Genomic DNA, 12,128 nt, shown 5'->3' on the forward strand with positions numbered 1-12,128 from the left:
AAAGATCTCCAAAAGAATCGCACAGCGCATGACACAAAATCTGCATTGTAACTTCCCATAGCTCACCAAACCAAGAGGAATAATGGTACCGTAGACAAAAATCTTATATTTATACTGGATCTAGATTTAGAATCTATACATTTATAAAAGACAGTTACTTAATATAGATCTAGATCTATTATTGGTAGACAGCATGAAATATAAAATATCGTATAAACATAGATCTACATCTTGTTTCAGTGTGATACGTTGACAGATAAATAAAATAACGTGTTTTTCACTGGTTTTTGTCAATAGTCAATGTTTGTCAATTTAACAATTTTACTTTTACGAACTTAAATTTTTTTTTTTTAGTTTAGTCTTCAGAGTCTTCTTTTCTGTCAATATCAGAAAAGTAACGGGCGCAAGAGACTGTTAAGTGCAAAGGATTAGATCTAGATCTAGGCCTAATCCTAATCAATAGGCTTTTTAACTTTTAAGCAAAGCCATCATTTAGCCTTAATCTGTAAAATATGTAAATCAGACCTAGCCTGATGATTTTCAGAATCAGATGTATCAATTTAATGAATTTATGAATGATCCCTACCCTAACTCCCCTTTTTAGTCCCTAGCGCCTAATTTCAATAAAATCACTAGATCTAGGCCTAATTTAATTAATTCTATAGGCCTATATTCTATAAGTAAGCTACTCAGCTATGGTTCTTGAGTAAAGATCACAGGCATAGATTCCAGGTCTAGTCATTAGGCAGGAATCCTCCCTTTGGTACTTCGGTCCCTAAACTTGTTTTAAATGTATGTTAATAGATAGGTCTAGGCTATAGGCCTATAATTTGTTTTTATGTTTGACGATTGCATCACCTAAAAGAGGCTGTTTTAATTTATTTTTAAAATAACATAGGCCTACTAAATATTATTTTACTAGGGTCAGCGACAGTCAGGAGGAACTGGAGGGCAGGGGAATGATAAAGGAGATGATAAAGTAAGTTCATATTGCCATTCATTTTGTTTTACACACCGACCCAACTGTAATTAGTATCATTTCAATTAACTGTTATTTCTTTAAAAAAAAACAATGGGTGTACTATTTATGACTAGGCCTAATTAACAGTATTACTTTCAATAACAGGATAAGAAAAGAAAATATGAGCCACCTGTTCCTACCCGGGTAGGTAAAAGAAAGAAGAGATCCAAGGGACCAGATGCAGCAACAAAATTACCCCAAGGTATTCAACCATTTTTTTAATACACTATTTCATGTTTTATTATTCTAAATGACAATTTATCAAAGTTACCATTTGAATGTATTTTAATGTATGATTCTGTTTGGTCACAATGACAGTGACTCCATATACTAGATGTCGTCTCAAGATGTTAAAGTTGGAAAGGATTAAGGATTATTTACTTATGGAAGAAGAGTTTATTAAAAACCAGGAAAGATTAAAACCCCAAGAAGAAAAACATGAGGTTAGAAACCTTGTTTACTAACTTTTAATACTTTCTTTTTGGAAAATTAGAGCTCAGTTTTATTGTTAAATTATATAATATTAGTTTTATCATGTTTAATTTATCTAGAAAATATATATACATTACATTTTATTGACTAACTTGGGAAAGCCAAAGTAGTATACGACATTATTTTGCAATTCATACTACATAGATATAGTTAAGAGCTTGGTTTTATTATCTTTATGAAATATTTTGTCACCATGATTTTTTTAAAATTAGGAAGAGAGAAGTAAAGTTGATGAGCTACGTGGGTCTCCTATGTCTGTAGGGAACTTAGAAGAAATAATTGATGACAACCATGCTATAGTCTCCACATCAGTAGGCAGTGAACATTATGTCAGTATATTGTCATTTGTAGACAAAGACCAGCTTGAACCAGGTTGTTCTGTGTTGCTTAATCATAAGGTAAAGGCTGATCACTTTTAAACATTCCTTTAATAAGGCTAGAATACATTCTTCAGCTTAAAAAAATATTTAATTTCTTTTTACTATCTGCTTTTAATTTAATTGTTTCAGTTAAAAAATAGTGCATTCATGAATACTGTTTAACTGATATTTAGTATTTTTATTTTTGATTAATCTTAAATCATTTGTTTTATTAAAGGTTCATGCAGTAGTAGGTGTGTTAGGGGATGATACTGACCCAATGGTAACCGTTATGAAATTAGAAAAAGCTCCTCAAGAAACATATGCTGATATTGGAGGTTTAGATAATCAAATACAGGAAATAAAGGTTGATACTTTAAAATATGTTTACTCTAATTTAACATGTACTTTTTTTTCCATTCATACTGTTTTTAAAAAAAATCATGTTTTAACTTTAACTGAATCTTATAAAAGTGATTTTATTTTTCAATAGCAAACTTGCATATAGATAACTTACTATTACATGGTATTTGTCACAACAATATTTTGACCAGGAATCTGTAGAGCTACCTCTCACTCACCCTGAATACTATGAGGAGATGGGAATCAAACCACCCAAAGGAGTTATTCTGTATGGGCCACCAGGAACAGGTATAGTGTTGCTCAATTTTTTATTTTACTTGTTTAGAAGTATTGGTTCATTTGATGCTGTTTTATTCATCCTTGTTTTGACACCGCCTATATGTTTGCAACTTTTCAGGTAAAACACTTCTAGCCAAAGCTGTGGCCAACCAGACGTCTGCTACTTTTCTGAGAGTAGTTGGTTCTGAACTTATTCAAAAATATTTGGTATGTGTTTTAAACAAAACTTTAGTTAGCTTAACTATAAACTGAAAATGAGTGAAGTATTAGTAGTTGTATTTTTACAGCTTTTTTGGTTGACTAGTTAAATTAGACCACTTGGGAATTTGAAGAGTTAACTCAGTTTTTACTGTATTAGTGTAAATAGTTGTGCTTTATATTCTATTCTCCTATTGTTTAGGGTGATGGCCCAAAACTAGTAAGAGAGCTGTTTCGCGTAGCTGAGGAGCATGCACCTTCTATTGTATTTATTGATGAAATTGATGCTGTTGGTACAAAAAGGTTAGACAACTATTATATTGTTTTAATTTCACATGATTAAAATACAAATTGAGTTGGTAAGATAATTTGTCAGTTTCAGTGATCATCTAAAATTAGCTTTTACCATATTTTAAAATCAGGTATGAATCTAACTCTGGTGGTGAAAGAGAGATTCAGAGAACTATGTTAGAGCTGCTTAACCAGTTGGATGGGTTTGATTCTCGTGGAGACGTCAAGGTTTGTATTATAGAATTTATCATCTTTGTTACTTACAGTACTTGTAACCCTTCTATTATAGTTAATGATGTCTTTGCTTTTAAAAAAAAACTTTTTGTATTATTCAGCTGTAATGATTGTTCTAAGACCAGACTTTTTACAATTACTGGTCAATGTGCTCTGTAAGGTTTTTTAAATTCACTAATGTAGACACTTTTGAATTACATAAAGGTTGTCATGGCAACAAACAGAATAGAGACATTGGATCCTGCTCTGATTCGCCCAGGACGAATAGACAGGAAAATAGAGTTCCCTCTTCCTGATGAAAAAACAAAGAGGCGCATATTCACAATCCACACAAGTCGTATGACCTTGGCTGAAGATGTCAACATTGAAGACTATGTCATGTCCAAGGATGACCTGTCTGGGGCTGATATTAAGGTACAAAGCCACTTGTTAATTGGATTTTTTTGTGTTTATACTATTAAGGTATCTATCATAATCAACCTTCCTTTTTTTTTATTTTAGGCTATTTGTACTGAGGCTGGCTTGTTGGCTTTAAGAGAACGTCGAATGAAAGTCATGAATGAAGACTTCAAAAAGGCCAAAGAAAACGTTTTGTACAGGAAGAATGAGGGTACACCAGAAGGATTGTATTTATAATTTTGCAGCTATTTTCTTTAATTTTAAACGTTTGAATGTGTTTAAATTCAGTGATTTGTATGGAAATTGTCATCTCCTTTATTATAGAGCTATTATAGGACGATTTTTGCCATGCTTACAGAAAATTCTGTTACAAGTCACATAACTTAAATTGAAGTTACAAATAAAATATTGGTTGTTTACTTTGTCACTCTTTTCTTCATTTTTATAATTAGGAAATTAAAACCATTTTACCAAAATGATTGTTATAGTGATAATTGTTCAAACTGACTGATTTACCTTACAGAAAGTGAGAAAGCATTTTTTTCGTGAATTCTCTGTAATTCTATTTGTATGAACTAATTATGATTAAATAGGAAATTAGAATCCACATAACATGATTAAATGCCACATTGGAAGTTTGTTTCCAACAGAGTAGGCCTACTCTAATTATTTTAATTTTTTAAGGTTACTTTTCTCAACCTCTGCAGTAGACTGTTCTATATTTCAAATAGCGAAACAAGAATGTCTTCCATATTAATTACAGCTACAACAATATGGGCTCGTCCTTTTCCTTCCCTAATGTACCATCTTACAATTTAACTGGATTCCATTCCCTTCGGATCAAGTAAAGTTCCATTTTAATTTTAAGAAAATATCTTATATTTACAAACACAAGTCAATTTCTTGATATTATTATATGCAGAATTAACCCAAAGGCAAACAATTTTTTGCGTAGTAAAAAGGAAAGTAAAGTTTCCCTTTCAAACCTGACGGTCTATGGGGCAAGTGAAATAGTAGACCGTCCCTGAGTCCACCCAACTCTGATGGTTACCTAACTCACGTTAGGGAAAGTAAAGGCAGCTGGGCATAGTGCTAACCACACTATCTCTTCATATGCACAGGTCACAGGAACAAGAAACATTTTATGTAGGCTTACCTATAAATTAAAGAATATAAACTTTAAAGAAAATTCATAACAAAAGGCTTCAGTGGAATAGTTAGGCAAAACAAGCCACAAATTCTATTAGAAACTTTATTATCACATTACAAAAAAAATGAAATTCACAAATTAACAGCTCATCATTTGGGCTTATTTGTAGTAAGATTAGCCAGAAAGTCCTCAATATGCTGAACCTGTTCTTCAAATTCTCTTTTTGTTATTGCAGAAAACCGATAACTCCCATCTACAGGTTCACGAAAACTTCCCCAATAAAACAATCTAGATACTGCAACTGCTTCTGCAACTGATTTTAGTTAAAAAAAAAATTACATTCAGAAAACGTAACAATGCATTAATAATATAAAAATAAATGACTAGTAACATAAATACACTTTGAGTGACATTCTTATAATTATTTAGTTTTTATATAAAAAGTGGTAAACAACATTTTATGGACATTGTGGTACCCAAAAACAAGACCAGACATTTTTGAAATAGGTGATCAACTGAAAAGAATGAAGGGGTCACTATCAACCCAGAATAAGGGTGAGAAACAAAAACAAATTGTCAAAAAAAAAAACTATTAGGCATACAGCTGTCAAACTTTTAGTAGTAATTATGATTTATTAGCGTTAATGCAGCTTATAATTGCAGGAAATGTACAAAGCAAAATAGTTTGAAAAACAACACATTTTTAACAATATTCGTTACTCTTTTGTGAACACATTTTTCAACCTAAACATTTTTCATCTTTTTGGGGTCAAATTATTTTTTAAAAATATTTTGCATCATACATATGCCGTCATTTATATGCTGTTTTATAGCTGTTTCATCATAATCAATATGGTAAAAAAATGTATGGGTGTATGTGTAAGTTTTTTTTTCGCAAATGTTTCCATACATTTTCCGTTGTCGAATGATACTTCCCCCTTAAAAACAAGTAAAAATAAAATAACTTACAGAAAAAGCAACCAATACAAGATGTGATTCTGACATACATTTTCCATTTTGGTCGCGATCTTAAAAAAAGAAGAAGATATGTATTTCTTAATTCGCTAAAGCTAATATTTAGGACAAAGCAAAGTTTTTGAAAAATCTCCCTCTCTTGCTCGTTAATTATTTTCATTTACAGAAATTTAGTAGCTTAAAAAAATGGTACCTCCAAATCAGTATGGAAAAATTTAAGAAATATGGGAGGACCATTATGTTCTTATGTTACATAAGTCTACTTATAAACTGCACTGGATTGCATGAATAGATTTAATATCCCTGCTTCAATAAGGATTATTTTTTTTAGTTACCTTATATGATCTGTAACTGACCATAAAGCAAAGATGCCAATCAATGAAAGGAGACAACTATCTTTCAATTTCATTGTCATTGTATCTTCAGGCTTCAGTGGTATATATTGTGATAAATTCTTCTCCCATTCTGGTACTTCTCTCTGAAGCTGCTCTTGTCGCCTTCTTTCTTTTTCTTTTTCCAATGCTTGCCTTGAGCTTTCCTCTTGCTCTTCCTTTAACCGACGTTGATCTTCCAGAAAAACTCCATTCTTTGCACATCTCATCTCATTATCCATATCCATATCCTACAAATCAATGAAAAATACAAAAAGGCAAATGAGTAAACATTTTCAATTTATTAAAAATTTAAATCGTAAGTAGGCCTATTGAAAATTATTTCTTTAATTTCAACTAATATTTTTAAACAATAGTTGTTAAATCTGTAAGAATAATGAAAATAAATTAAAAGTTCAGTCACAACTAAAGTAGAGAAAATCCCACACAAATAGTATTTAGTTGAATGGCATTAGTTGCTTTGATAATAATAACAAATGACCTCACCCTAAAAAAATCAAAGTGATGAAGACCTTCACGTTTGCTCTGAAAAAAAAAAAGTTAATCATATTCGCAATAATATTTATTCTTATTAACAACACTTTTTAAGATAGATGATGTACAAACAAACTATTTGTTTAACTCAATGAAGACAAAGAAAACTTACATATCTCTCAATTACTTTGTCTCTGTATGGTTGTGGAAATTCTTTAAAAAACTCTGCAACTTTCGGGTCTAATTTCCCATCCCATGGTTTAAATAAGTCTTTTAACCAGGAGCTCATTATTATTTGTATAATCTGATCAACAGCGTATTATCTTTGTAAGAGAAACATAATATTAACATGAGAAAAAGAAAACAGATTGAAACAATTTGATACATTGTTAGTTCAGTATTATGAATAGCAATAGCTTACCTAATCCTATCACCCCAGCCCAAACACACATCCAGCAGTTTGCAAACAAGTTGATTAAGAAACTAATCTACAACAAAAAATAATATAGTTAATTAAATGATGTATGTATAAAACTGAGACTTAATTTCTTGTTCCTAAACTAATTATAATTGAAGTAGAGATCCTCCAGAGAAAATGGATTGGCCACACACCCAGGAAGCCTGTATCCAGCATAACAAGACAGGCCCTCACCTGGAATCCACAAGGCAGGAGGAGGAGAGGCAGACCAAGAAAGACCTGGAGACGTGACCTGGAAGAAGACACCAAGAAGATTGGATACACCTGGGGACAGTTGAAGAGACTAGCCTTGGACAGAGATGTCTGGAAAGCTCTTGTCAGCGGCCTATGTCCCAGTGGGGACGACAGGCAAACATAACGTAAACTAATTATAATAAAGTCACTTTAGGCTTATTCCTACTTTATTATAAAGCTAAAATAATTGGATTAGGTCTTAAGTTATAAATTACGCATTTTAGTTGAAGAGAAATAGGATTATTAACTTAGCCCTTAGGCAGGGATATGTGCTGAAAGGAAGTACAAATTGACTAAAGAAACAATGAGCCATGTTTGAAATGGTCCAAATCAATGCAGCAAACAATCGAACTGAGAACCCTTGAAATAAAAACTAAGTTAAGTAATAGATCTAGTACACTAGTAGATCTAATAGAGAGGAAGATTGTGTACATTGTAACATCATTGTTACATCATTGGCGGTTAGAAAATACAGTTGACTGAGTTTAGTTTCATTTGAAACTTATTAATATTATTGATTAGCTAGGATATTAACGAGCTGACCCACGGCACGCCACACTACTATTACTACCCTCCCTTCCATCCTCTCCCCCCTCTCCCGCCATAATACATAATAAATAAAATAGTCTGAAGTCGAATTACTTAATTAATTACTATAGTAATAGTCCTATAGTATAGAGTCAGTATAGACCTACTTTTTAATTAGGCCTGATACTTAATAATACTAATAGAGTAAGACTAATATTAAATAATAGAGGCCCTACGCCTAATTTATTAATTTAATAAAGAAAATCTTGCACGCACCAGTAAAACGATAGATTACCAAAAATATTATTAGTCTAGATCTATTCATTAGGCCTAGATTTAGATTTATGAATACAGGTTATTGTTAAGTTTTTAATATAGAAGATCTAGATCTAGAATTTAGAAATCTATTAACTTTTCAAGGAGTTAGCTGCGCTTAACCTAGAGATCTAGACCACATATTTACCGAGAATTACAAGAATATAGAATAGATCTAGCCGCTATACGCAGTCTAGATTATTCTGTACTAGATCTATAGGTAAAGATTATTACTAGATCTAGATCTAAATAATAAATATTTTTTTTTTCAAAAGTCTTTGATATAATAATTATAATTCAGCAAATTTGACAAAAAAATACTCAATTGGACTTTTTTTTTTAATGACCTTAATCAACAAAGCTATTTTGGCGATTTTTGGTGTGTTAAGGAATTTGTTATGACTCCAAAGATGGCTATGTTTACATCTTGATTTTTGATAGCCTACTGCTAGACACTAGTAGATCTAGATCTAGTAGTACTAGATTCTAGTATATCTACTTCCCATTTTTTCTTTAAAGTAGAGGCCTAAACATCAGGAAATATTCACTAACTAGATCATCTAGATCTAGAGATCTAGATCTATATCAAAGTACGTAGCAGTTTTTTTTTTCTAGAGATATCTCTATTCCTGGTCCTAGCCAGACCCTCATTCTGAGATTCTCACATTCTGAGAATGATTCTCTCACTCAAACTCAACTAATCTCAAAGTTAAAAAATCAAAGAGTTGAAAATAAGGTAAAACCTTAGTTAAGCGTCGCTATGGATGTAACTAATGAATATTTCTTTCCTTTGGCAAAATGGTAATCTATCGTTTTGGGTACGTAAAATCGCCCGCGGCTATTAATGTACGAAAACGTTACCTCATTGTCGAGGCTGTAATAGAAGTATATTGTGATATGTTTGTGTCAAATATTATAGATAAATAAATAATAAACATAAATCAATGGCTAAATATATCAATATAGTATAGGCCAGAAATTAACTTTAAACAGCAGTGTCTGCAAGCAAGATTTGCTATATAATAAACAGCAGCCATTTGTAAAATAGAGTGACTTCCCCCTGAATCTCGCGCTATAAGTCTATAAAAATAAAACTTTAACAAGATGGCTGCTATAGTAAATGAGCATGGTTGCATCTGTTGGAAACATCGCTGGTGTTCATTTATTACTGAAAAGTTTTAATTCAATTGTTTAAAAACAGGTACATAAATGAAACAAGGAAACATTTTTGTATTTTTCAAAACATAAATCCTCCTCAAAATTTGAAATAATTATTAAAATGTAAGGAGTCCCCTGTTTTTCACATTACTAGTTGCGGGCGATTTTACGTACCTAAAACGATAGATTACTGGCAAAATTTCAGATAATTGAATAGTTGAATATGAATAGGCCTAACAATAACAAATCACAATCCATGACAAAACCAGTCAAAAATATCCTGGAATAAACTTTAAACTACTGTGGTGATGTAATGTGTATGAAAGGTGAATACGTGGAACGGATCACTGCGTGTGTGTATGTTCATATAGTGAGACACGAGGCCGGGTGTGTTGACGTGTATGTTGTTGTACGGAGTGAACGAGGGTACAAGGGAAGCGACTGGTCGAGTGACAGCGGCTGTGTTGTGAGCGACAGAAAGGTGGTGTGTAGGGATGAATGCGGGTGACAGTTGGAGGTTGGGCGTAAACGGAGGCAGGTTGATTTTGTGACTGGAGATAGAGAAATAAAGGACTGTGATATCTAGCTTCAATTGTGTTGTGTATTTCGTTGAACCTCAGACACCCTCACATATTTGGTGGAGCTGCGGCACCCACAATTGGGTAATAGACGTTTATCTCCTGTCGAACCAACAGACCTCCTGTAAGTGGCACTTTTTGAATTTGTGAATTAAATAAATTATCAGAATCATGGAGGAACCACTTAGTTTGGCAGATATGTATAGCCTTGGTAGAACCAACGGATACGAGGGAGAGAAGTTGGACGAGTGGGTGGAGAAAAGACTGAATGAGAATGAAGAAAGGAGGGACAGATGGTGCAGAAGGGAAAGAGAAAGAATGAAGATGGAACAAGAAAAGATGGAGACAGAAGCAAGGATAGAGAACGAAAAACTGAAGATAGAAATCGAAAGGATGAAGCAGGAGCAGGAATTCGAACTGGCACGAATGAAGCATGAAGGTATGAAAGACATACCACACATAGACGTGAGCCATCAAAATATCCTATCAAAGTTGCCGAAATTTCAGGAAGATTCGGAAAACATAGATGCGTATATCAGGAGATTCGAGACAGTGGCGAGGACGACAAGCTTGAGCGATACGCAGTGGGGAACTCAACTCCTTGTCTTAATAGGAGGGAAGGCATTGGATGCATGTCAGGGCCTGAGTGAGGATGACATGAAGGACTACAGAATATTAAAGGAAACCCTCCTTGAGTTCTTCTTACATAATGAAGACTCGTATAGGAAAAAATTCCACAACAGACTGCCATCCAAAGCTGAGGACTTCAAAAACTACGTGTTGGATCTAAAAACCACGTTTATGAAGTGGCTAGAAACGGCTAGAGTGGAGATGAACGTGGAGAGTATCATTGAATTCATCTTGATTGATAAAATATCAAGTTCAGTAGATAAGCAGTTACTAAGTTACATACAGGAAAGAAAGCCCACCACTCTAAAAGAACTTACTGACCACTGCCAAAAGTACATCATTGCACACACAGATAGACCAATAGCTAACAAAGAATCAGAGTATGAATCAATCTTCTATGCAAAGGCGACAGGCGATACAGCGGAGTATGTTGGCCTAGAGGCAGGAAACTACAGATATGACAATCGACGGCTAAGGAGATATGGAACACAAACCAATGGTACAAGATACGTTGGGAGGTGTTTCAACTGCCAACAACCGGGTCACATGATTAGGAACTGTCCGCATAGAAATTCAACCGTTGGGGTCAATAACCAGGCTGCGGGCCAGGAGTACCCCAGAGACACAAACACTCATGCGGCACACAGTTATGACAGCCAACAACATAGACCGAGGCAGGACAGAAATCATAACAATCATTACAACGACCACAACAGTAGCCCAGATAATGAGGGAGTAGAACAGGCACCGTTATTACAGATCGCGCCGAAAATACCAACACTAATGGTGAAGGTGGGAGCTCATACGGTAGAGGCGGTTAGAGACACTGGTTGCTCTACTATAGCAGTAAAAAGTAGCTACGTCGAACAGCACCAATACACGGGTGAATGGAAAATGGTAGAGGTGTTTGGTGGCACGGTCATACGCCTACCGATAGCACTGATAAACATTAAATCACCGTATGTGACGGGACAAGTCCGAGCCTTAGTGTTCGAATGGGGATCATTCGACGCAATCATCGGGAATGATATCGAGAGAGAGACAATACCACAAAACTATCATTCTAATGCAGCGGTAAGGTGATATTTGGACTGGCCACATTCTGGTACGGAGCACACAACAAGACGGCGGTGAGACAACACACGTGTAAGACATTTGTGCTACGATATACACTATGTAGCATGGCGTCTTCCGACAAGTTATACCGAAGGAGAGGAAAATCGACGTCGTATCCAAAGTTAAAAACAAGTACCGGTATCCTTTTGTTAAGTTTCTTTCGTATGTATGTTTACTGTGTTTATTGTTAATTGCTATATACGAGAAATGTAAATGATGTTCTTGCAGAGACTGAAGGTGGATTGTAACTAAGAAAAGTATGCTACGTGTGGAGCCGAGTCAACGATTTGTGTGTGTGGTTTTAACATATTTCAAATGTTATATACAGGGTTACTTTGTAGGTATTCTCTGGAATGTAATATGGACATGATGCCAATTCTTCGTACTAGGTGTATTTTACAGAGTACAAGTTTGATATGGTGCGTCTATTCTGCGTACTACAGACTTACGGAAAATCATTGGAG

General features: G+C 34.0%; 3 protein-coding genes across 5 annotated transcripts in view; 2 read left to right on the forward strand and 1 right to left on the reverse strand.

Moving 5' to 3' along the window:
• The first annotated feature begins 5 nt into the window (after window positions 1-5).
• LOC131941921 (26S proteasome regulatory subunit 4) lies at window positions 6-4,058 on the forward strand. Its single transcript, XM_059301529.1, has 12 exons — window positions 6-85; window positions 923-979; window positions 1,127-1,223; window positions 1,340-1,464; window positions 1,726-1,911; window positions 2,111-2,239; window positions 2,427-2,523; window positions 2,633-2,721; window positions 2,915-3,015; window positions 3,135-3,231; window positions 3,442-3,651; window positions 3,739-4,058. The coding sequence occupies exons 1-12, from the start codon at window positions 83-85 to the stop codon at window positions 3,871-3,873; spliced, it is 1,326 nt and encodes a 441-aa protein (XP_059157512.1). The 5' UTR covers window positions 6-82; the 3' UTR covers window positions 3,874-4,058.
• An 814-nt stretch (window positions 4,059-4,872) lies between these two features.
• Window positions 4,873-8,336, reverse strand: LOC131941929 (uncharacterized). 3 transcript variants are annotated; one of them, XM_059301549.1, is made up of 7 exons: window positions 8,144-8,335; window positions 7,049-7,115; window positions 6,800-6,950; window positions 6,640-6,678; window positions 6,097-6,383; window positions 5,756-5,814; window positions 4,873-5,099 (listed from the first exon to the last, which is right to left on the reverse strand). In XM_059301549.1, exons 3-7 carry the CDS (start codon window positions 6,914-6,916, stop codon window positions 4,936-4,938), a joined length of 666 nt encoding a protein of 221 aa, XP_059157532.1. In that variant the 5' UTR covers window positions 6,917-6,950; window positions 7,049-7,115; window positions 8,144-8,335; the 3' UTR covers window positions 4,873-4,935. The 3 variants fall into 3 exon arrangements, with proteins under 3 accessions (XP_059157532.1, XP_059157533.1, XP_059157534.1); XM_059301550.1 differs by having other exon boundaries at window positions 8,280-8,325; XM_059301551.1 differs by lacking the exon at window positions 7,049-7,115 and having other exon boundaries at window positions 8,144-8,336.
• A 240-nt stretch (window positions 8,337-8,576) lies between these two features.
• The window catches only part of LOC131941917 (GRIP and coiled-coil domain-containing protein 1), a 32,472-nt gene continuing 28,920 nt past the window's right edge, over window positions 8,577-12,128 (forward strand). Inside the window, exon 1 of the mRNA XM_059301524.1 lies at window positions 8,577-8,772. The gene's annotated coding sequence lies outside the window, so the exon portion shown is untranslated. The remainder of the gene's footprint in view (window positions 8,773-12,128) is intronic.

Source organism: Physella acuta, unplaced genomic scaffold (assembly GCF_028476545.2).
Source record: "Physella acuta isolate Inbredline_101_S28 unplaced genomic scaffold, ASM2847654v3 ptg000377l, whole genome shotgun sequence".
Taxonomy (NCBI): domain Eukaryota; kingdom Metazoa; phylum Mollusca; class Gastropoda; family Physidae; genus Physella; species Physella acuta.